Source organism: Bombus affinis, chromosome 5 (genome assembly GCF_024516045.1).
Source record: "Bombus affinis isolate iyBomAffi1 chromosome 5, iyBomAffi1.2, whole genome shotgun sequence".
Taxonomy (NCBI): domain Eukaryota; kingdom Metazoa; phylum Arthropoda; class Insecta; order Hymenoptera; family Apidae; genus Bombus; species Bombus affinis.
In genome coordinates, this window is record NC_066348.1 from 14,606,887 (window position 1) to 14,626,116 (window position 19,230).

The 19,230-nt window shown below is 32.2% G+C and overlaps 4 protein-coding genes across 7 annotated transcripts; 3 read left to right on the forward strand and 1 right to left on the reverse strand.

The window, feature by feature from the left end:
• Positions 1-1,531: 1,531 nt before the first annotated feature.
• LOC126916013 (probable serine hydrolase) lies at positions 1,532-6,416 on the reverse strand. Of its 2 annotated transcripts, none has more exons than XM_050721359.1 (7): positions 6,336-6,416; positions 5,682-5,876; positions 5,553-5,597; positions 4,421-4,656; positions 3,720-4,067; positions 3,370-3,653; positions 1,532-1,909 (listed from the first exon to the last, which is right to left on the reverse strand). In XM_050721359.1, the coding sequence occupies exons 2-6, from the start codon at positions 5,749-5,751 to the stop codon at positions 3,402-3,404; spliced, it is 951 nt and encodes a 316-aa protein (XP_050577316.1). In that variant the 5' UTR covers positions 5,752-5,876; positions 6,336-6,416; the 3' UTR covers positions 1,532-1,909; positions 3,370-3,401. The 2 variants fall into 2 exon arrangements, with proteins under 2 accessions (XP_050577316.1, XP_050577315.1); XM_050721358.1 differs by lacking the exon at positions 4,421-4,656 and adding an exon at positions 5,206-5,441.
• LOC126916010 (AH receptor-interacting protein) lies at positions 4,520-8,627 on the forward strand. 2 transcript variants are annotated; one of them, XM_050721350.1, is made up of 6 exons: positions 4,520-4,662; positions 6,868-7,047; positions 7,120-7,288; positions 7,372-7,558; positions 7,633-7,775; positions 7,855-8,627. In XM_050721350.1, exons 1-6 carry the CDS (start codon positions 4,615-4,617, stop codon positions 8,055-8,057), a joined length of 930 nt encoding a protein of 309 aa, XP_050577307.1. In that variant the 5' UTR covers positions 4,520-4,614; the 3' UTR covers positions 8,058-8,627. The 2 variants fall into 2 exon arrangements, with proteins under 2 accessions (XP_050577307.1, XP_050577306.1); XM_050721349.1 differs by lacking the exon at positions 4,520-4,662 and adding an exon at positions 6,661-6,787.
• LOC126916002 (protein pelota) lies at positions 8,504-10,856 on the forward strand. 2 transcript variants are annotated; one of them, XM_050721334.1, is made up of 11 exons: positions 8,509-8,653; positions 8,788-8,899; positions 8,978-9,047; positions 9,121-9,213; positions 9,284-9,434; positions 9,499-9,612; positions 9,696-9,836; positions 9,918-10,140; positions 10,208-10,400; positions 10,479-10,585; positions 10,663-10,856. In XM_050721334.1, the coding sequence occupies exons 3-11, from the start codon at positions 9,007-9,009 to the stop codon at positions 10,761-10,763; spliced, it is 1,164 nt and encodes a 387-aa protein (XP_050577291.1). In that variant the 5' UTR covers positions 8,509-8,653; positions 8,788-8,899; positions 8,978-9,006; the 3' UTR covers positions 10,764-10,856. The 2 variants fall into 2 exon arrangements, with proteins under 2 accessions (XP_050577290.1, XP_050577291.1); XM_050721333.1 differs by lacking the exon at positions 8,788-8,899 and having other exon boundaries at positions 8,504-8,653.
• An 85-nt stretch (positions 10,857-10,941) lies between these two features.
• Positions 10,942-13,557, forward strand: LOC126915985 (pescadillo homolog). Its single transcript, XM_050721301.1, has 8 exons — positions 10,942-11,098; positions 11,261-11,494; positions 11,566-12,073; positions 12,151-12,290; positions 12,354-12,613; positions 12,685-12,872; positions 12,949-13,109; positions 13,194-13,557. Exons 1-8 carry the CDS (start codon positions 11,075-11,077, stop codon positions 13,449-13,451), a joined length of 1,773 nt encoding a protein of 590 aa, XP_050577258.1. The 5' UTR covers positions 10,942-11,074; the 3' UTR covers positions 13,452-13,557.
• Positions 13,558-19,230: the final 5,673 nt, after the last annotated feature.

A 19,230-nucleotide genomic window follows, 5' to 3' on the forward strand; every position in this document is an offset into this window, starting at 1 on the left:
GCATAATACTTCTTCGGAAAAACAAAATGAAACGTGCTTGGACCGATTGCTGACGCCTATTTTTCGTATAAACTCGGAAGAATCATTGGCTCGTAATCGAAAATTTTTAAAGGTAATGGGTGTTATTATTAAGATTAATTCAGCACGAAATGTATATTATAGACTCTTCATAATAGAACCTAACATCTTTCATTTTTTATGCTATGTTACGTAATCAGTAGTTAATGTAACAGTGAATCTTACTATATATTACACTAAAAAAATTATTTATAAATAGGATCTGGGACTTGCAAAAGCACGTTTGCGAACTTACGCTGCGTATACTCCAACTGATCGAGAATTACAACAACGTGCAACGGAATATCGCAAATATCTCCAGAAGTATATACGAAATTTCGCTCCATGACAAGTCGATTTTATGTCGGGAACGAAGTACATCCATTCAGTTTGATAACTCGAGCCGAACGAACAAACTTTCAAGTGAAAAGTTTGTTGATCGTTGGGATCGATGCATCAGACTGATAATTCAAAACGATAGTATTAAACTAACGAAAAAAAAGACAAACTAAATATAAGAATCTATATTGTCTAGTAATGTGTTAAAATAATATGTTTGATTATTTTAGTTACGTAATTTTATAGAATAAAGAAAATATATACTTACGGCACGACGATGATCTAATACGATGAATTCTATGATAGAGACGAATCGTTCCTATAGAAATACGAAAAGAAAACGCGTGGACAAGTACGAACGGTGTTCACCTGTAGAAATGGAATATTCACGTTCATTTTTTACGTGTGACGGCATTATCATCGCTCGTAATTACTGACACGCAGAACGTGTATGTACGATAGGATAAGTTCGTTTCAAAAGTTACCTGATAACGACCTAAACCAATAATTCGACAAAAAGCTATATAATACTCCAACGTTAAATTCTACCGACAAGTATAACTTTAGATTTCAATCTTTATAAAAATATTTTAAAAATTATACTGCTAGTATTGTGTATAAAATATTGTTTAAAATTAATATCATGTATAAATCGAAATATTTAGAATGATTATTGGTCGGTTACGATACTTTCATTATATTTCAAAATTGTAATTTATAAGAGGTTTTAAAACATCGATTAATACTTTATTAACTCTTGCTTACCTGTTTGTTGATAAGACATAAACATTCTTTATAAATCTATCTCTTATAATCGCTCTTTATTGAACAAAAATTTAAGAAGAACTGGTATGTAACAGCTGTGCCGAATAAGGTCTCAATATATAAATTTATATTTCTACGTGGCGTTACCTCATCAGCTGAGTAAACAAATTGATATTGAAACTTCTTGGTTTGACCATTGTAGGTAGCCTAAAAACATCTGTATCAATAGCATCTTTATCTCTCGTATATTATTTTCTTTGTAATTTCGTCTGAATGATAATGTAGCTCTCAATAATAACTTGAAAGAATGTTGCAATTTGAAATTCGGTCTAATTTTTATGAGAAAAATGAAATAATAAACTTTTTCGGATCCTTTTCACAATTATTTATTACAATAAATTATAAACAAGGTTTTTAAAAAATAAATTACATTTGCATATAGTACCAAAATCGTTTTTCTTTTCGTTAAAACTATGGAAATTAAGTTAATACAAGAAAAAACGAAATGATAATGTATATCGCTTTGAGGTCATTTATCACTAAGTTATGCGTAGAAGCATAAACCGGTATAAGTTTGCTACGCTGCGTTAGCAAAACTTTAATGCGTTATCGCCGTTGGCTAGTAAATATAATACCCATTAAAATAATATACCACTAAATACTATAAAAACATCGTTCATTGGCCTTGTAACTAGTAATATTTATTATTTTTTAGATATTTTTAACTCATGACTCATTTTTAAACAAACTGCAAAAAGAAAAATTATAGTTTTATTTGTAATCGGTAGAATACTAAGATATCAATTGGAATGGTATTTTTTCGAAAATTGTGATATGTAGTCATTTCTTAATTTATTATTTTTTAAAAATGGAAGAATTTGATGCAATGAAAATATATTATTCTTTCATTACTATTTTAAAAAAATAGTATAATTTTAATAAATAACTCTGTGTATATTTATACATATATCAAATATTTTATGAAATCGTTGTACTTTTAATAAATTAAATCCATTGATCTGAAGCACAAGTATTGTGGAAATATTCATTGTTTAGTTATTGGGTTGTCTGGAAGTTCGTGCCGATTTTCGATAAGTGACATTAGGACAAATCTGAATATATCAGATTGATTGAAAACAAATGACATATGTGCACATATTCTAAATTCTAATTTTTTAGAAAAAAGTTTGATTAAAATATATTAATTTTTGTTAGTTTTATACGCTCTTACATATGGAAGGAAACAAAGTGCATTATAGGCAGTTGATGCTTTTCTTCTATCAGAAAGGCAAAAATACCACACAAATAGCAAACAAGATATGCGCTGTTAAGCTGTTGAGCGGAAAAGATCTTGAGGAAAGCGGAATAAATCACCTTTAGCTACCTCAAAAGCCGGTCTTCATCCGAAGATTCATACTCTGTGTCTGATGGGATTGGAAAGGTATCCTGTATTACGAGCTTCTACCAAACAACCAGACAATAAATTCGAAAAAGTATTGCTCGCAATATGACGAACTAAAAACAGCAATTGGACAGAAACGACCAGAACTAGCGAATCGGAAGGACGTCATGTTTTATCAGGACAATGCGCGGCCTCATGTGTCTTTGACTACTTGACAAAAGCTGTTGGAGCTTGGTTAAGATCTGTTATCCCACCCATCATATTCACCAGATATCGCACCTTCAGCTTTTCACCTATTTACGTCATTACAAAATTTCCTTAATGGCAAAAACTTTAACTCTTCAATCGGCATAAAAAATCATATTGAAAAATTTTTAGCCGAAAAACCTGAAAGATTCTGCAAGGATAGAATATTCAAGTTGCATGAAAGATGGGGAAAAGTTGTGGAAGAAAATGGCATCTATATAATTTAATAAATGTATATTGAAATTTAAATGTGTTGCGTTTAAATTTTCCTTAAAAATCGGAACGAACTTTTCGGACAACCCAATATCATACTATATATAGTATACTATTTATACTATATATAGTATACTATATATAAATACTATATAAATACTATACTATAAATACTAATATAAATACTATATATAGTATGATATTGGGTATATATATATATGTATGTATATGATATATATATGTATTAAAATAATTATGTTTAAATTAAATATTTGAAATCCTATGTATGCAACTAATGTAGCTTGCATACAAGACTAATTTTTACTAGTTTAACAACTGCTACTTACTTTCACAGTTTACAGTTAAAAATATTTAATCATTAAGTACTTATGAAATTGTTAATTATGGGTGCAATTCTTTCAGGATTATTTAAATGTACATGATGAGTTCCATCTACTTTGTGGTATTCAAATCTTTTAGCACCTAGTTTTATTTCATCTAATATTTTTTCATAAGATTCTGGATTATCAAATTTCATTCCGGGTACAGCACGAATATTAAGATAAGCGCACTTTATTCGAGATGCATATGCAAGTACTAGATCCAAAGATATCATACCCAATGCAGAAACCTAAAAATTAATATTAATATAAAATCAATACATAACACATCTAATATTTTATGTAAGATATTTTACCTTCAATCGTGGATCGCGTGAAAAATAATATCGCTCAGGTTCAGTGGCAGGTCGTAAACCACGTTTCATTAATATTATTGCGCCTTCTTTAGTTATGGAACCTTTATAAGCATCTTCAACAATTTCAAGCACTTCATTATAATCGTAGGATGGAATACCACCAGATTGTAGTGATTCATATTTTAGAAATTTGTCAATATTATCACTAATTATATCGGGACATTTTTTTATATCTCTTATACTGGGACTTGCAATATCTAAACTTATCATGAATTCTACTTCATCAGGAAAAGATGCAGCATATAAAAATGATATTGCTCCTCCTAAGGAATGTCCAAGTAATTTCACCTATGAAAATGACATTTGATTATGTATAAAGATATACATAAAGCAGAAGCAAACGAGAAATTAATATTGATTTAACATAAGTTATTATATATGTACAAAAATATATGCGTATATGTATATGTATATATATATATACATGTGTGTGTGTGTATCATGCATTTTGGTCTTATAAGGCATATATCTTATGTAATGCAACATATAGATAGTTAGATATACAGTTTAGTATACATTTTCAAGGCTGACTGTTACATTTATACAGCAATAATAATAAAATAAGGTTTGTGGCATTATACATTATGTATAATAACATTTATTTAAGCTAAGGAGCGGTGAGACTGAATCCACTCGCTAACCTTTGTCCACTTGAAATATTTCACAATTCTACGTAGTAGAATAATACCATCCCAATAAACATAATAGTACTGACATTTTGGATAATGGGAAGATAAACCATGACCAGGCATATCCAAACAGAGTACTGAAATCTCATCAGATAATAGAGGAATCAAAGTGTCAAAACTGCCAGCATTGTCTTGTCGTCCATGTAATGCCACTATTGGTTGAACCCCTTTGGGACCCCACCATTTGCCTACAGGTAATTGATTATTGTGTCACAATGAAATAATTACTTAAAGAAAAAGAAAGAGAAACAGGGAGAGACAAATTTAACTATTTTAAGTATATAAATATATCAGCATTCAAACTTCCTAAAAATAAATTTCTAAATAAGAATTTTAATACGAAACAAAGTTGCAGCTGATGAATTAAAGTTTGTTATCATCTTAATATATACATGTCCTATAGTTATACAACGACACTACATGGTTCATAATACATAATTTGAAGCAATTAATATCAATGATAATGAAGAATGCAAAAACTTATCATAAGCACATAACAGTCAACCTTGTACCAAATAACTTTTATAATATTAATTCAATCATTATAAAGATGATCGTATAGTGTTACAATTTCTGCACTATAAAGTTAAGATCATATTTATATATGAATTCACATATATTTTGACATCACCAAAAACTGCAAGATACTTAGTAGTACTTTAGCAAAACTGAACTTTTGTGCAAGAAGAATATAGAATTATAAACAATCGTTGTATAACTTTTAATTGCTTGCTAACCTTGTTCCACTTATAATGTTTAACAATTCTACGTAGATTAATAAGCCCATCCCAAAATATGTAATAAAATTGTCCAATAGGAAGATGGGAAGATAAACCATGACCTGGCAAATCTATAGCTAGAATGGCTACATTTGATGGTAGTAATGGAATTAATTTATCAAATGTTCCAGCATTATCTTGCCACCCATGCAATGCCACAATCGGTTGTTGATCAATTGGTCCCCACCATTTTCCTAAATTGATTATTATTGTACTATGATATCTTTTAATTTTTATTAGCGTTAGTTAGTGAAAATTTTTGATGATTAATAAAAATTTAATGAAAAGAAAGATGAATTACTGACCGCTTATGATGCCCCATGGTACAGGTATCTGAATTTCCTCCACACCTGAAAATTATTGATATACTGTAATAATGCTTAATTAGAAGTCTGTAACATAGAAATATATTAACAAATAATGTGTTAACTTACTATGGATATTATGTCCATTTATATTTTTGGTAGGAGTAGATTTTGTTAAGACTTTGTCAATTGTACTCATTTTGTTAGTGATAGAATACTAGTTACTGTTCCAAATTTTCAATGGATATTGTGTTGTTTATATATATTTATCGATAAATCTCACTTTATACAAATTTCGTAACAAATACGAAATTAATACTTGTCCTATTTATGATATAAAAGCGCAAAGTCATTTATTAAGTCAAAGTTCGAATACCTTCTCAATTATATAAAATGTGCACTTGTATATTATATATAAAAAATTTCAAAATTTAAAATATTATATCACTTATTGTGTTTCATTTACGATTTTCTAGACTACTTGTTCTTGAAAAATGTTATTAATAATCTAAAATTGATTTTATTATCAAACATACATGAAACGAATTCGAATATTAAGTATTATATAATTTTGACGACTATATTTAAGGATTTCGTAACTGATAACATATTCTTCAAAGACATTTGAAATATTAAATACCACTTTAAAATGCAAATTATTTTAGGTATTAAAAGCTAAATGATTAGATAACACACTTGATGTTTAGTAATATTTAAGTAATTCGATTTAACTATTTATAGTAATAGCATATCGGAAAATATATTAACTACTCGTATACCTACCGTCTTTCACTTACGATATGAGTTACTGATAATTTCACACTTTCGTATGAGTTTATTGACTTAGTAAGAGGCATAAGATTACTACGGAAAACATACGAATTATTAAGGAATTAGTAAGTGATGAATAATTCTAACAATGATACGATTAAAAAACTGAAGACGTCAACCTTTAAAAGAGAGTAACGTGGAAGAAATGACTTGTCATTATTAATATTTACAGACTGATTCACCCACATAGTGATATAAAGTATAAGGTCGTTATAATTATTATATTCGTTATAATATTTTATAATAATATTGATATTGTAATCCCAAATTATTTTAGGTTGACTTTTTATTAAATTCTGTTTTATCAACTGCTGTATACTATTAAAATGGAAAGCAAGAAATACATAATAAAAACTGTAATTCATGCAGGAACCAAAGCTATTAATTTTGTACCTGGAACTAAAGTGCATATATTTACATTACTATTCTAATTATGATAAGTGTAAATTAATAATTGTAATTAGAATCATATATTAACTTTTAGGTACTCTTTCACTTTAAAACAACAAAATGTGATCCAGGAAAAACATTAATAGACGATAGCAAAGCAATGGGAAATCCGATGGAACTTGTCTTAGGAAAACAATTCAAACTTGAAGTATGGGAGATTATTATACAGAAAATGGCACTGAATGAAGTGGCTTGCTTTAGAATTGACAAAAGTGTATGTTTATAATAATATAAAAATATATTCTAATACTTAAAACTGATGTTTTAATACTACCTGTTATTCCAGTTAGTTGCAGCATATCCTTTTGTGTCTAAAACTTTGAGGGAAGTCGCAAAACCACAATCACAGAAGCGTAGCTATCATTGCTGCGGTATTGCTTTACAAAATGATGGAATTGGATACAACGATTTGAATGAACTCATCAAGTGTCCACAAGATTTAGAATTTACAATTGGTATTGATTAATCTCATGAAATTAATATTAATTTTTTATCTTTTACTTTTCTATAACTTATCTAAATATATGTATATTTATAGAACTTGTTAAGGTAATCTTACCTGATGAATATGAAAAAGAGACATGGCAAATGACTGAAGATGAAAAATTGAAAAGTATTCCAGACATAAAAGAGAAAGGAAATGCATTATACAAAGAAAAAAATTATGATCTTGCATGTGAGATGTATGCTAAAGGTATTGGAATATTGGAACAAGTTATGCTTGGGTCAGTATATAAATATGTTTACTATTTTCTTCTCTTATTATATCATATTTGTTATTGTTATATGTTATTTGTAGTGAAAAACCAAATGAAGAAGAATGGTTAGCTTTAAATCGTTTGAAAACTCCATTGCTTCTAAATTATGCACAATGTAAATTAATTCAAAAGGAATATTATGCAGTTATTGAACATTGCACAACAGTACTTAAACATGATCCAGGTTTGCTACTTTAGATCATATAAACTACTATAGATCATATAAACAAATTGAATATGTTAATAATATATATTATTCTTAGATAATGTAAAAGCATTATATAAGAGAGGTAAAGCATATATAGGTGCATGGGATAAAGAAAACGCTACCAAAGATTTAACAAAAGCTGTTGAATTGGATCCTACATTACAAAATACAGTTGAAAAGGAGTTACAAGCATTTTCTGCAGCTATTAAAGAAAACGATCAAATAGAAAAGAAGAAATTATTAAAACTATTTCGATAAATGTATATAAAATTATTTAAATTATATAAATAGAAAGATAAAAATAAATAAATAAATGAATAAATATAAATATAAATATATAAATAAATATATATATATATATATATATGCATGTATGTACGTGTATATATGTATGTATTGTATAACGAGCAAAATATTTTTATTAATTAATTAATACACGCACTTAAGCAATATGTAAGATATAAATAATGAATATATAAAAAATATCATTTATGATAAATATATATGTATTTACAAAGTTGTACATTATCTAATCAATATATAATGTAATTAATGTAATCAATTGATATAATTAATTGACATTTTCCTGTTGTAAAAAGGGAAACTTTATGACACAGACGAGATACAAGTCCAATCTATGCTTTATGACTCTTAGTTAATAATATTTTTTATCTCATCTTTTGGAATTTTGCTTTACGCCATCTGTAAACCTCGTTCTAGGAATAATGACTGTCGACCGACAGAAAAGTATCATGTTTGACATATGGTTCCATTTATTTTACGTTATTCTAATTAAGCTTAGAACATGGAGTGTCGAATTTTCTTAAATACAGATTTGTATAATTATTCTTAAGGTAATTACGTAATTTAGTTAGCTATCATAAAACTATTATCCTAACATCATACGAACTTAACCTGTTATACCATTGATTTCAAGTTAATATGTATAATAATTTGTAAAAGCGTCTCGTAAATAAATTTTTTTCAGTGTTTGTACTTCTTCTTGTTGTTAATTGTGTAATATGTCGAATGAACTTTGAAACCCTTGTAAGACAAGACAAGATCACCACAAGCATTGTATCAAAATTCGTTTAAAAAATGTATTTTAATATTTATTAATTAAGTTGCCTAAGACTGATAGAAAGAGGATTTAATGTTTAATATAAAAAAATTTTTAGGTTTAGTAAATAAAAAGCTTGTATGAAAAATGAAGCTTGTGTTTAAGAATGTTGATAAAGATGGAGAGGGGTGAGTATTAATGTTCTTAATGAATCATAATATAAGTGAACAATAGAATTTAAAAGAAAAACAAAATTATTAGGAGTGTGTCCCTTGTCCCAGAAAATACAGAAGATATGTGGCATGCATATAATCTTATTGCTGAAGGAGATTTTGTCAGTTGTTCCACTATTAGGTAGGAACTTTAATGTTAATTGTATATGGAATAAATCTTAATACTTAATTTAATATTATTATATGTGTAGAAAGGTGCAAATGGAATCTGCAACTGGTAGTTCTAACAATTATAGAGTCAGAACTACTTTGACTATATGTGTTGAAGGTATTGACTTTGATACACAGGCATGTGTTTTAAGACTGAAAGGTAGAAATGTAGAAGAAAATAAATATGTTAAGGTAAAGTAATTTAGAAGTATTCAACAAATTATCAAAAATATATTTGACTTATAATTATTTTTAGATGGGAGCATATCATACACTGGATGTAGAACAAAATAGAAAATTTACAATTACCAAAGTTAAATGGGATTCTATTTCTTTGGAAAGAGTTGATACTGCGTGTGATCCTACACAAGTAAGATTATAATAATAAGAGTAATAACAAAAATCACTGTTGGAATTTTATAAAACAGAATACTTTATTTTATTATATTTTAGAATGCAGATGTTGCTGCCGTGGTAATGCAAGAAGGTATAGCACATATTTGCTTAATAACTTCTAATATGACAATTGTTCGTGTAAAAATAGATCAAGTTATCCCTAGAAAAAGAAAAGGAAATGTTTCACAGCATGAAAAGGTTATATATATATATAAAACTTGTGTTTAAATTAATGTTGAATATCATCAATAAAATTTTCATATTATATGAATTTTTTAGGGTTTAACAAGATTTTATGATAACATAATGCAAGGAATTTTGAGACACATCAATTTTGATATCGTGAAATGTATTATTCTTGCAAGTCCTGGCTTTGTCAAAGATCAATTTATGGATTACATGATACAACAGGCCATTAAATCGGATAATAAAATAGTATTAGAAAATAAAGGCAAATTCTTACTTGTGCATTCTAGTTCTGGTTTCAAACATTCATTGAAAGGTATATTAAATTCTTCAGACTAAGTGAATATAATAATGCACATCTTATTATCTTTTTTTTACAATAGAAATATTAGCTGAGCCTACAGTAATGTCGCGAATCTCGGATACGAAAGCATCAAGTGAAGTGAAAACACTAGAGACATTTTATACAATATTACAAACTGATCCTTCAAGAGCTTTTTATGGGAAGAAGCACATTGAGAAAGCTAATGAATCTCAAGCTATTGAAACATTACTTATTTCAGATAAATTATTTAGGTAAACAATGGTACAATAATCTTTCTTTTTTATAGTATATTATATTCATATATTTACAATTATAATAATTATATCTAGATGTCAAGATGTTAATATAAGAAAAGAATATGTCGAATTGGTTGAAAGTGTGAGAGATTCTGGTGGGGATGTAAAAATATTTTCGAGTTTGCATGTATCCGGTGAACGTAAGTTAACGAGTTCTAAGTTGTTCAAGTTTTGATATTTTAAAATGTTCTCACAATATTTTTAATGTTCCATACAGAATTGGATCAACTTACTGGAATAGCAGCTATACTACGTTTTCCTATGCCAGAATTAGAGGACGAAAGCGATGGTGAAAGTGATTCAGACGAAGATGATTAAGATGTCTAAATAATACGCCAACGTATAGCTTTCTATCTGTTTGTGCTGTGCGCAATCAAAAATACAATAAAATAAGATATATTAATAACAAAAGTCGCAGATTTTATATTTTTCTCACCTGTTGTCTTTCGTTTTATTAAACGTTTAAGAATATGTTATTGGATTTGTCACATGGTGGCGCTGTTTTATATTTCTAAGTTCTTGAGTGAGTCTTCTGTTATTTTGTCTCGTGAATCACGTGGATCTATCGTAAATTATTTTTTATGTTTATATAGTTTTACATTTTTATTGCATAAGGGTCGTGATATAAAATGGTCGTAATAGGAAAGAAAAAGGTATTTGTTAAGATTATTTATGGTTTTCTTGAAAATCATTTATGTAACTGTAATTGAGGTTACTTTTTCTTATAAAGAATAGAGGAAATTTGAAAATATACATATTGATTATCTTTTAAAAGTATTTTTGTTTTATTGTTAAAACCCCTTTTATATTTGTAGTATCAGGCTGGGGAGGGAGCACAATTTATGTCAAGGAAAGCTGCCTTGAAAAAGTTACAGCTTACATTAATAGATTTCCGTAGACTATGTATATTAAAGGGCATATATCCAAGAGAACCACGTAATCGTAAAAGGGCACAGAAGGGACAACCTGGTATTAAAACATTATATCACAAAAAAGACATTCAATTTTTGATGCATGAACCAATAATATGGAAATTAAGAGAATTAAAGGTATGTTTAATTTGAATATTATAATACTATAATCCAAAGGTCAAACATTTACAAAAATTATATTTCCTTAGGTATTTAATAAGAAAGTTGGAAGAGCAAGGGCTTTGAAAGAATTTTCAGATATGAAAAGATATCTAAGTAACCATCCTACTTTGAAATTAGATCACATTGTTAAAGAACGTTATCCTACATTTATTGATGCACTTAGAGATCTGGATGATTGTTTGACTTTATGTTTCTTGTTCAGTACATTTCCATCTCTTAAGCATATACCAAGAGATCAGTCTTTATTATGTAGAAGATTGACAATTGAATTTTTACATGCTGTAATTGCTGCTAAAGCTTTACGCAAAGTATTTGTATCCATTAAGGGATATTATTATCAAGCTGAAATTAAAGGACAAATAATAACCTGGATTGTGCCTCATCATTTCAGTTTTGAGCCCCAAGCAAAAAATGATGTTGATTTTAAAATGATGTCTATATTTGTAGAATTCTACATTACGATGTTAGGCTTTGTGAACTTTAGGCTGTATCATACCCTTAATTTATATTATCCTCCAAAACTCACTACTAGTGGTAAGACGATTTTCCTGAAATATTTTTATGTAGGTGATCGATTTTATGGTTGTGTAATAGAAATATTTGATGTGTAGATAATAGTGAAAAAATACTCGTGGACGAGGAAGCATATGTATCAGAAAGAATAGCTGCTTTGAGTGTACCGTTAGTGAACCTTGATCCTACATTGCAAAATACAGAAGATGAAGAATTGGAGATGGATAAATTTGCAAATGTATGAAGAAATTAACTGAATATTTTACTTTTCTTAACATTCATATATAATTACTCATTTTAGGAAGATAATGCTACAAAACTGGAAGAAGCAATGATAGAAGCAGAAAAAATAAAAAAGTTAAAAACAATCTTTAAAGGTTTGAAAGTCTTCTTGAATAGAGAAATACCAAGAGAACCTTTAGTTTTTATTTTACGTTGTTTCGGAGCCGAAGTATCTTGGGATAAATTACTCTTTGTTGGGGCGACATTCGATGAAAACGACGAAACTATAACGCACCATATAGTGGATAGACCTAGTATGGAAAAGCAGTATATTTCTAGGTAATGCTTAGAAATATCTTTTTTATTATCGAGTTTTTAATCAATACCTTAATTAGCTGATGTTTTTATAGATATTATGTACAACCACAATGGATTTTTGATTCAGTGAATGCTAGAGAATTGTTACCTGTAGAGAAATATTTAATGGGTTGTGTACTTCCGCCACATCTTTCGCCATTCTCGGACAGTCGCCATGATCAAACTTACATTCCACCAGAGGAACGTGCTCTTATGGACCCTGAATTTAAGCTTAACGATGGTGCGTATTCGTATTTTAATTAAATAATTATTAATAGGCAATAAGTAATAAAAAATTAATTTTTCTTATTTATTAGATGAAGACGAATCCGAAGAAGAGACAGAAAATGAAGAGGAAAGAGAAGAAGATGAAACAGAGGAAAGAGACTCTGAAGAAGATTTGAAGGAGGAAATTGAAGCGAGTAAAATTTCGGACGGAATAAGTGAAAAAGAACTACAACGAAATCGATTGAAAAAGGTTCATTATTTCCAAACACATCCTTGTGTATGCTTTTATACGAATATCTGTATATACTTATTTTGTATATACTTTTAATTACAGAAAATGAAAGTCAAAACTGGAGAAGTGACGAAGGAGGATCCATGGGAGAAGAAACGGCAAGAAAGGCAAGAGTACCGATTACGAGAACGAATGATCAAAAAGAAACATCGCAAGTTGTATAGGAGCATGATGGATGGTCGTAAAGAGAGAGCTAAGGAAATATGGCTTCTTCGCAAAAAGAGGCGGCTGCATGACACCGCTGAGAAACAAAAGCGCAAGGAAGAACGCAAACAGAAAAAAGCTAAAATTGCTGAATGAAATTGAATAAAAAGAAAACAAAAAGTAATATAAGTTTAAAGTTTAATTTACTTTCGTTGTACATATATCACATTTCTAAATGTACCGTATTAAGTATTACACCTTATCACGTTTTTTATATCACTTACCACGTTCCTTTTTTATGTTGTCATATTAATGATTTCGATCATAAATTTACGAAGATTCCACCGTGGAACGTGATGACTTTTTCGATAATCGTAGGTACAGTTACGCGTAATGGAGAGATGCCTTCAATCCAGTCCTCCCACTTACCGGAAGCCCACGTAGCCGACGATCCTGGTCCCTACTTTTCCACCGAAGGACTTTGAAGGCCAGACTACCCACACACGCTAGCCTACGCAATCGCGAGCGCCATATGTGTGTGTATGTACGTCTTCATGAAAGTTATTTATCGCGATGGTCCTCTTGATTTAATGACCATGCATAAAAAATTTTGCACCTTCGACACTGCTCCGTTAATGACACTGTTCGAAAGGTCGTGCATTGATCTCGAGCAGTTCAATCGTCGAACGCTCTTCATTTCGGGTTCGTTTCGGTCATTCGATCTCTAATGCGTCTTTGATTACTTCCGTGACTTTCGCTAGACGAATTAGCATTGAAGGTCGAATCCATTTAATGGCGGATAAATTACCGTCAATGCATCCGGTCACTTTGCGTACTATGTTCGTGAGTCACCTTGAATCGAACATTGGAATCGGATGCGAGAACGAGATACTCATGGGCGGGTATCTCGCCGTTTCTGTTATTTTGCAATTTTATAATTTTTGCGCTTTTCTTTTTTGGTATGGACACATCTTTGGTATGGAAGAATTCCGAAGAGCCGTGAGCGATATTTGAATTCAACTTCAAAAATTTTATTTAGCGATTGTATCATCACGATCGTAAAAGCAAAAGTATATAGCAAGCTTTTCACACAGTGAAAGTAAACACCCGCTTTGTTACTCGTTGGATTTCTATGCGGTCATCATCGTGATTTTCACTGATCGATTATCGGGACGATTTTCATTTCTATTCAAGACACGAACCTCCCCGTTTGCAATGCTGTACGACCGATACCGAGGCTCTAACAATACTAATCGTGCTTCTAAATCGCCTATAAAGGACAAAGAAATGACTGGTTTCGGAGAGCGTAAAATAGTTATAGAAAATTAAACAAGAGGAAACGAAACAACATAAATCGTTTCTACGTAAATCAGCTCGAACTTGAGCAATACGTTTCCTTTCGATAAATCATTTCTCGTTCAAACAATCGGTAAATCGCCACGTCTTGCGTAAAAAAAAGCACTACTTCTGTTTCTCGTCAAGGTCGACAATTGATTAATGTCTATTTATGAAAATCAACTTGCAGCGTTTCTCTTTCGTCTGACATAGGTTTTTCACGAGAACGCTCTCGACTCTGGAACCCACTTCTCATCGATTTCTTCGGTTATTTGCAGTGGTGACTGAACCGATGTGTCGCGACACTGTCGTCGGTGAAGTCACCAATACTCAGTCCGATCTAGGTGTGCGAGTCGTGTTCAGATCGGATGCTTACGTCACCCTTGCTATTCCTGTTCCAGCCCATCTCCATTCCGATTCCGAGTATCCTTAAAAACGAGCATCCCTAGAAACTGCAACACGATCCAATAACGTTCTAATCTGCTGCTCTAACTTGCGGTCTTCAACAAATTACTCTGCTTCGTTAGATCTTTGGATTTCGCGCAATTCCACCATGAAAATCAAAACAATTCTCAATCGACCATCTTCCTTGATTGCATAGCGATTAGGCTTGGACATTTATTTTATGTTCTGTGAACTCGGATATATGTTCTTTTAAACGTAGAAGAATTTGTAAAGGAAGATTACGAAGCAAGGATTATCCAGTGGAGTTTTATCCTTTGGTCCCTGAATTTTTTCTTTCAGGATATCGATGCTGAATTTGGTGTGAAACCTGGAGGTGAGTGCGTGGGACGTGGCCGCGAGAACATTGGGACTACCTATATGGCTAGTGGTAACGCATCCGACTGTGAAATATCAAGGCTTTCGAAAACTCTTTCCTTCGAGTTCGAAGGTAACAGCACTTACACGAGATTAAAAGATTACATCGACGATGATGAATATAACGTGGAAAATAAAAGAGAATAGTTTAATGAATATTTTCCGTTATAAAATACAGGTATTCGAGATAATGAAAACGATAAAGAGATGTTCCAATGATTACCGTTTAGAGTGTCCCCGTCACAATGTTTCACACGGTAATATACATGGTCGTGTAATTAACCGCGGATGCAAAGTAAACAGCAAAGTTACCATATCTATTTGTATTGACATGTAGGTACGAATCAGGAAGAATGGCCTTGAATTTCATCAGTATCCCGCGTAATTGCAGTGTAGCGTCTCGCGAGGGATCATCAACGAAGTAGAAGAGGCGGGTTCCGTTTTCGCGAGGCGAACACAGCGGATCGTTACCGGTTGGAAAAAAAGTGTAATAAATGGCAGAGGATGCCTCTCATATGAGCAAGCGAATAATTATATAATCAAGGTTATTACTGCGTTAGATAATCGATGCACCAACGCGATAAAGACGGCGCTGCGTTTGGTTGATAATATTAAAGAATGGCCTTGGAACACTTCCCCCCCAAGATCTTGCTTAAAAGATCGTCATCAAAGCTGATGCTATGCGAAAGACGTTCGAGTTGAATGCACTTTCATGCGTTTAATTGTTCCCTGCCGGCCGTTCGCCTCCGACGATGATTAACTTCGATGATTTCAATGCCGACAGAAGCGATGCGTTTGCGCGAGGGATCTTAAACGGGCTTCGTGTTTCATCCGTACGACGACGTTGGCGCGAAGGAAACGTTTCGATCACGTTTATTAAAACTTGCAACGGATGAAAAAGTCTCTTTAATTATGTTTAAAATCGCGTGACGCGATGCTCTAGTTTTAGTATTCGTTTAATGCTTAAAGTTATGGCTACGGTGGACGCGTTTTAACGAATGAAACGTCTGGATGATCTTGCATTATTGAATCAATACTATTGGAGAAATTTTGCAAGTCACCAGTTACGAATTATCGATATTACTAAACATCTTTGCAATAATATTGGCAATATTAACAAGAGATCAGTGAGAGAATCGTTGTCCTCCAAAAAACCACTGTCGTAGAAATATCCTCGATCAGAAGTCAACATTACATCACATTATTAATATATTCTTGATATTTAATAAAGCCAAGTAAATGAGTTGCAGAGATATAACGAATCACGAGAACAAAGGAACGAAAATTATGAGCGGTGCTGTTAATCGTGCCTTTCATTAAGAAAATCAGCAGCAGGATTGGCTATTTCAATTCGTCGCGGCGCGAATTACGCGCTATAAATCAGCCTGGATACTTTTACGCGGCGTTCGATCGCGAAAGAGGTAAACGCGTCGATTATCGTGACCTCCGGCCGATCTAGGAATTCCTGTTGCTCGACGGAAAAGCGCGGTGCGTTATGGAGTGTCGTCGGCGAAGCGTGTGGCGATTGCATTGTGATGTAACGCATGATTCAATGGAACAGGGGATCATTCACGTCGGTTGGCGACACGTGCCTGGCTCGTTTGCAAATTGGTCAATTATCATCGATCACCGATGATATTGGTCGGTATTTTAATCGAACGTTATCCTTCCTTCTTTCGTTCAACCTTTACGGGGGGATGAACATGTTGCTGCAACCTGTAGGACAGGTATTTCCATGAAATCGGAATACCACAGAGTAAGGTAGATTTTTTTGTAACCAAGATTATCCATTATCGTGCATTAACGTTCGTTTCGCTAAAAGAACCGATAATCAAGCGTTAAATCGAGGAAATCCATAGGAAAGAAAACATTGCATAGTTAGTCCATACTAGGATTAGAGGATAATTTATTTTAAACGGAGGATGTTATTTATAGGAAGTAAAGAAGAAGGGGGAAAAAGAGCGTTTAGTTGCTACCAAGAGAGGAGTAGCCGAGCTGTTTAACCGGAGCGAAGAGAGATCTCAAAGGGGCAGGTATTTATTACGGAAGAAGTTGACTCCGGGAACAGTGTCAGCATTCATTCTCGTCATCACGGGGCGCCGTGAGCGTGTCCGTAAAAATGTACAAGATGTTCAAAGGGAGACTAATTACAAAGTGGTTTGCGTGGCGGACGGCCGAGCTTTTGAAATTTGATCGAGCAACCGATCGCCTCTCCCTGGTCTGGCGTCGAAGTTTATCCTCAGTTGGCCAGGCGGATGACGCATCGTCGAAAAGAATACGAAATGAACGTGTGCCCCCACGAACCCGTTACCCATACTACTCCCCGGCGAACTCGAGCTCCCTATCGTATAAAGTACAAGGTGTGCTTCTAAGGTGTATCTGAGATCAAGAGATTTTACTTGAAAGATAAAGTGATACGTTGTACTCTTGGTTCTTTCTTTCTTTTTTTTTTTTAATTTGCAGTTCGATTAAGCCTTAGAGGTTGAGATTTTATCTGATGAGAATTCTGTTCTGAAGCTGTCATTCGTAAAGATCGCAAGCAATAATTCTTTTACTATTTATCTTTGATCATAATTGTTTAATTATATTTAATTTGGTATTATTGGCTTTTAAAATACAAATAAAAATGTATTTTGATGTGAAATTTCACGCGCGGTAACATTATCATGATTTTCTTTAATAGATTCGCTATTGTATTGGCGCATATATCGCGTCCATTCGATTACTTTAGATTCGATTCCGACAGAAACGAAATAGTGTGCGCTGTGTTAGAAGAAACATTATTATGTAGAATAAAGGTCTTTCTGGTGAAAAAATTACGAGTGAGAGGTAGCTGCATAACGTATAGCATTTAAGGGTTAAAAACAAGACCAGATGGTTTACTTTCCTGCAAATTTCAATTGCTCTGCGTGAAACCATGAATCACCGTTAACGTAATCGCTGGCAGGTTGCGCAACATTGTTTCGACCGAGGCAACCACAAATAACGAGAAAACAAAGCTTTACCCTTTTTAATCAGGCAAAAGATCGCTCGATATCACAGGGAGGATTGTTGGTTGGATTCACGGAAGCCGAGATCTCCCTCGACCGGGATCTCATGGATCGTTGCTCGATGCTTTAAAAGATTGCATCGTGCCTCACGGATCGTTGCTTCGATCCGCGGAAGGAAAAATCCATGGGATCCGGGGATCTTGCCGGGAATCGTCTACCAGCCCATGGAACAACAGTTAATACACAACTTGTATTATACAGGTGTACACACACATACATACACACATACACATACGTATAATCGGTGGAGGCAGGAAGGACTAAAAAACCGGAGACTGAATCGCTTCGAGGATATCGGCAAAAAAAGCTCATTTGGTATTTCGTTGGCTAAAACGTTCGCAAATATTTGCAGTGTAATTATTGAAGGAGCACATCGATCCGTGCGAAGATGTGGTTTCGCACTTTCCTGCCTTGTTCGTGGACCTCTCCTTCTGTGATTGCTAAACGCTTCGCGTGACAAATTTCTTGTTACGTCAGAAAACAGAAATATAAGTACCTATACATATATGGTGTTTCATAATAATCAGATTTTACTATGAAATGACTGTTTATCTGTAGGTTCCAACTGGCGATTTGATTGATTTATCGACTATACGCGAGAGACAGAGAGAGAGTTCAGCGCCTAGAGAATATAGTGCGTATATAATCATTCGCTAGTAAAAAATATATATATATATGTACTTGTACTACTTTTCTATATATCTCTCGATATATCGCAGTAATTTATTTCA

What these genes read in the sequence shown, in the direction of transcription:
- LOC126916013 (XM_050721359.1), bottom strand. Translation starts at nt 5,751, where the DNA reads ATGAGTACAATTGACAAAGTCTTAACAAAATCTACTCCTACCAAAAAT. An exon ending in ACCATGGGGCATCATAAGCG is followed by an intron (nt 4,657 to 5,552) that starts GTCAGTAATTCA and finishes AATTACCTGTAG; the next exon opens with GCAAATGGTGGGGTCCCAAA. An exon ending in AATATTTCAAGTGGACAAAG is followed by an intron (nt 4,068 to 4,420) that starts GTTAGCGAGTGG and finishes TCATTTTCATAG; the next exon opens with GTGAAATTACTTGGACATTC.
- LOC126916010 (XM_050721349.1), top strand. Translation starts at nt 6,710, where the DNA reads ATGGAAAGCAAGAAATACATAATAAAAACTGTAATTCATGCAGGAACC. An exon ending in ATTTTGTACCTGGAACTAAA is followed by an intron (nt 6,788 to 6,867) that starts GTGCATATATTT and finishes ATTAACTTTTAG; the next exon opens with GTACTCTTTCACTTTAAAAC. An exon ending in TTGGAACAAGTTATGCTTGG is followed by an intron (nt 7,559 to 7,632) that starts GTCAGTATATAA and finishes TGTTATTTGTAG; the next exon opens with TGAAAAACCAAATGAAGAAG.
- LOC126916002 (XM_050721333.1), top strand. Translation starts at nt 9,007, where the DNA reads ATGAAGCTTGTGTTTAAGAATGTTGATAAAGATGGAGAGGG. An exon ending in GTTGATAAAGATGGAGAGGG is followed by an intron (nt 9,048 to 9,120) that starts GTGAGTATTAAT and finishes CAAAATTATTAG; the next exon opens with GAGTGTGTCCCTTGTCCCAG. An exon ending in TTTGCATGTATCCGGTGAAC is followed by an intron (nt 10,586 to 10,662) that starts GTAAGTTAACGA and finishes TGTTCCATACAG; the next exon opens with AATTGGATCAACTTACTGGA.
- LOC126915985 (XM_050721301.1), top strand. Translation starts at nt 11,075, where the DNA reads ATGGTCGTAATAGGAAAGAAAAAG. An exon ending in AGATGGATAAATTTGCAAAT is followed by an intron (nt 12,291 to 12,353) that starts GTATGAAGAAAT and finishes TACTCATTTTAG; the next exon opens with GAAGATAATGCTACAAAACT. An exon ending in GAAAAGCAGTATATTTCTAG is followed by an intron (nt 12,614 to 12,684) that starts GTAATGCTTAGA and finishes ATGTTTTTATAG; the next exon opens with ATATTATGTACAACCACAAT.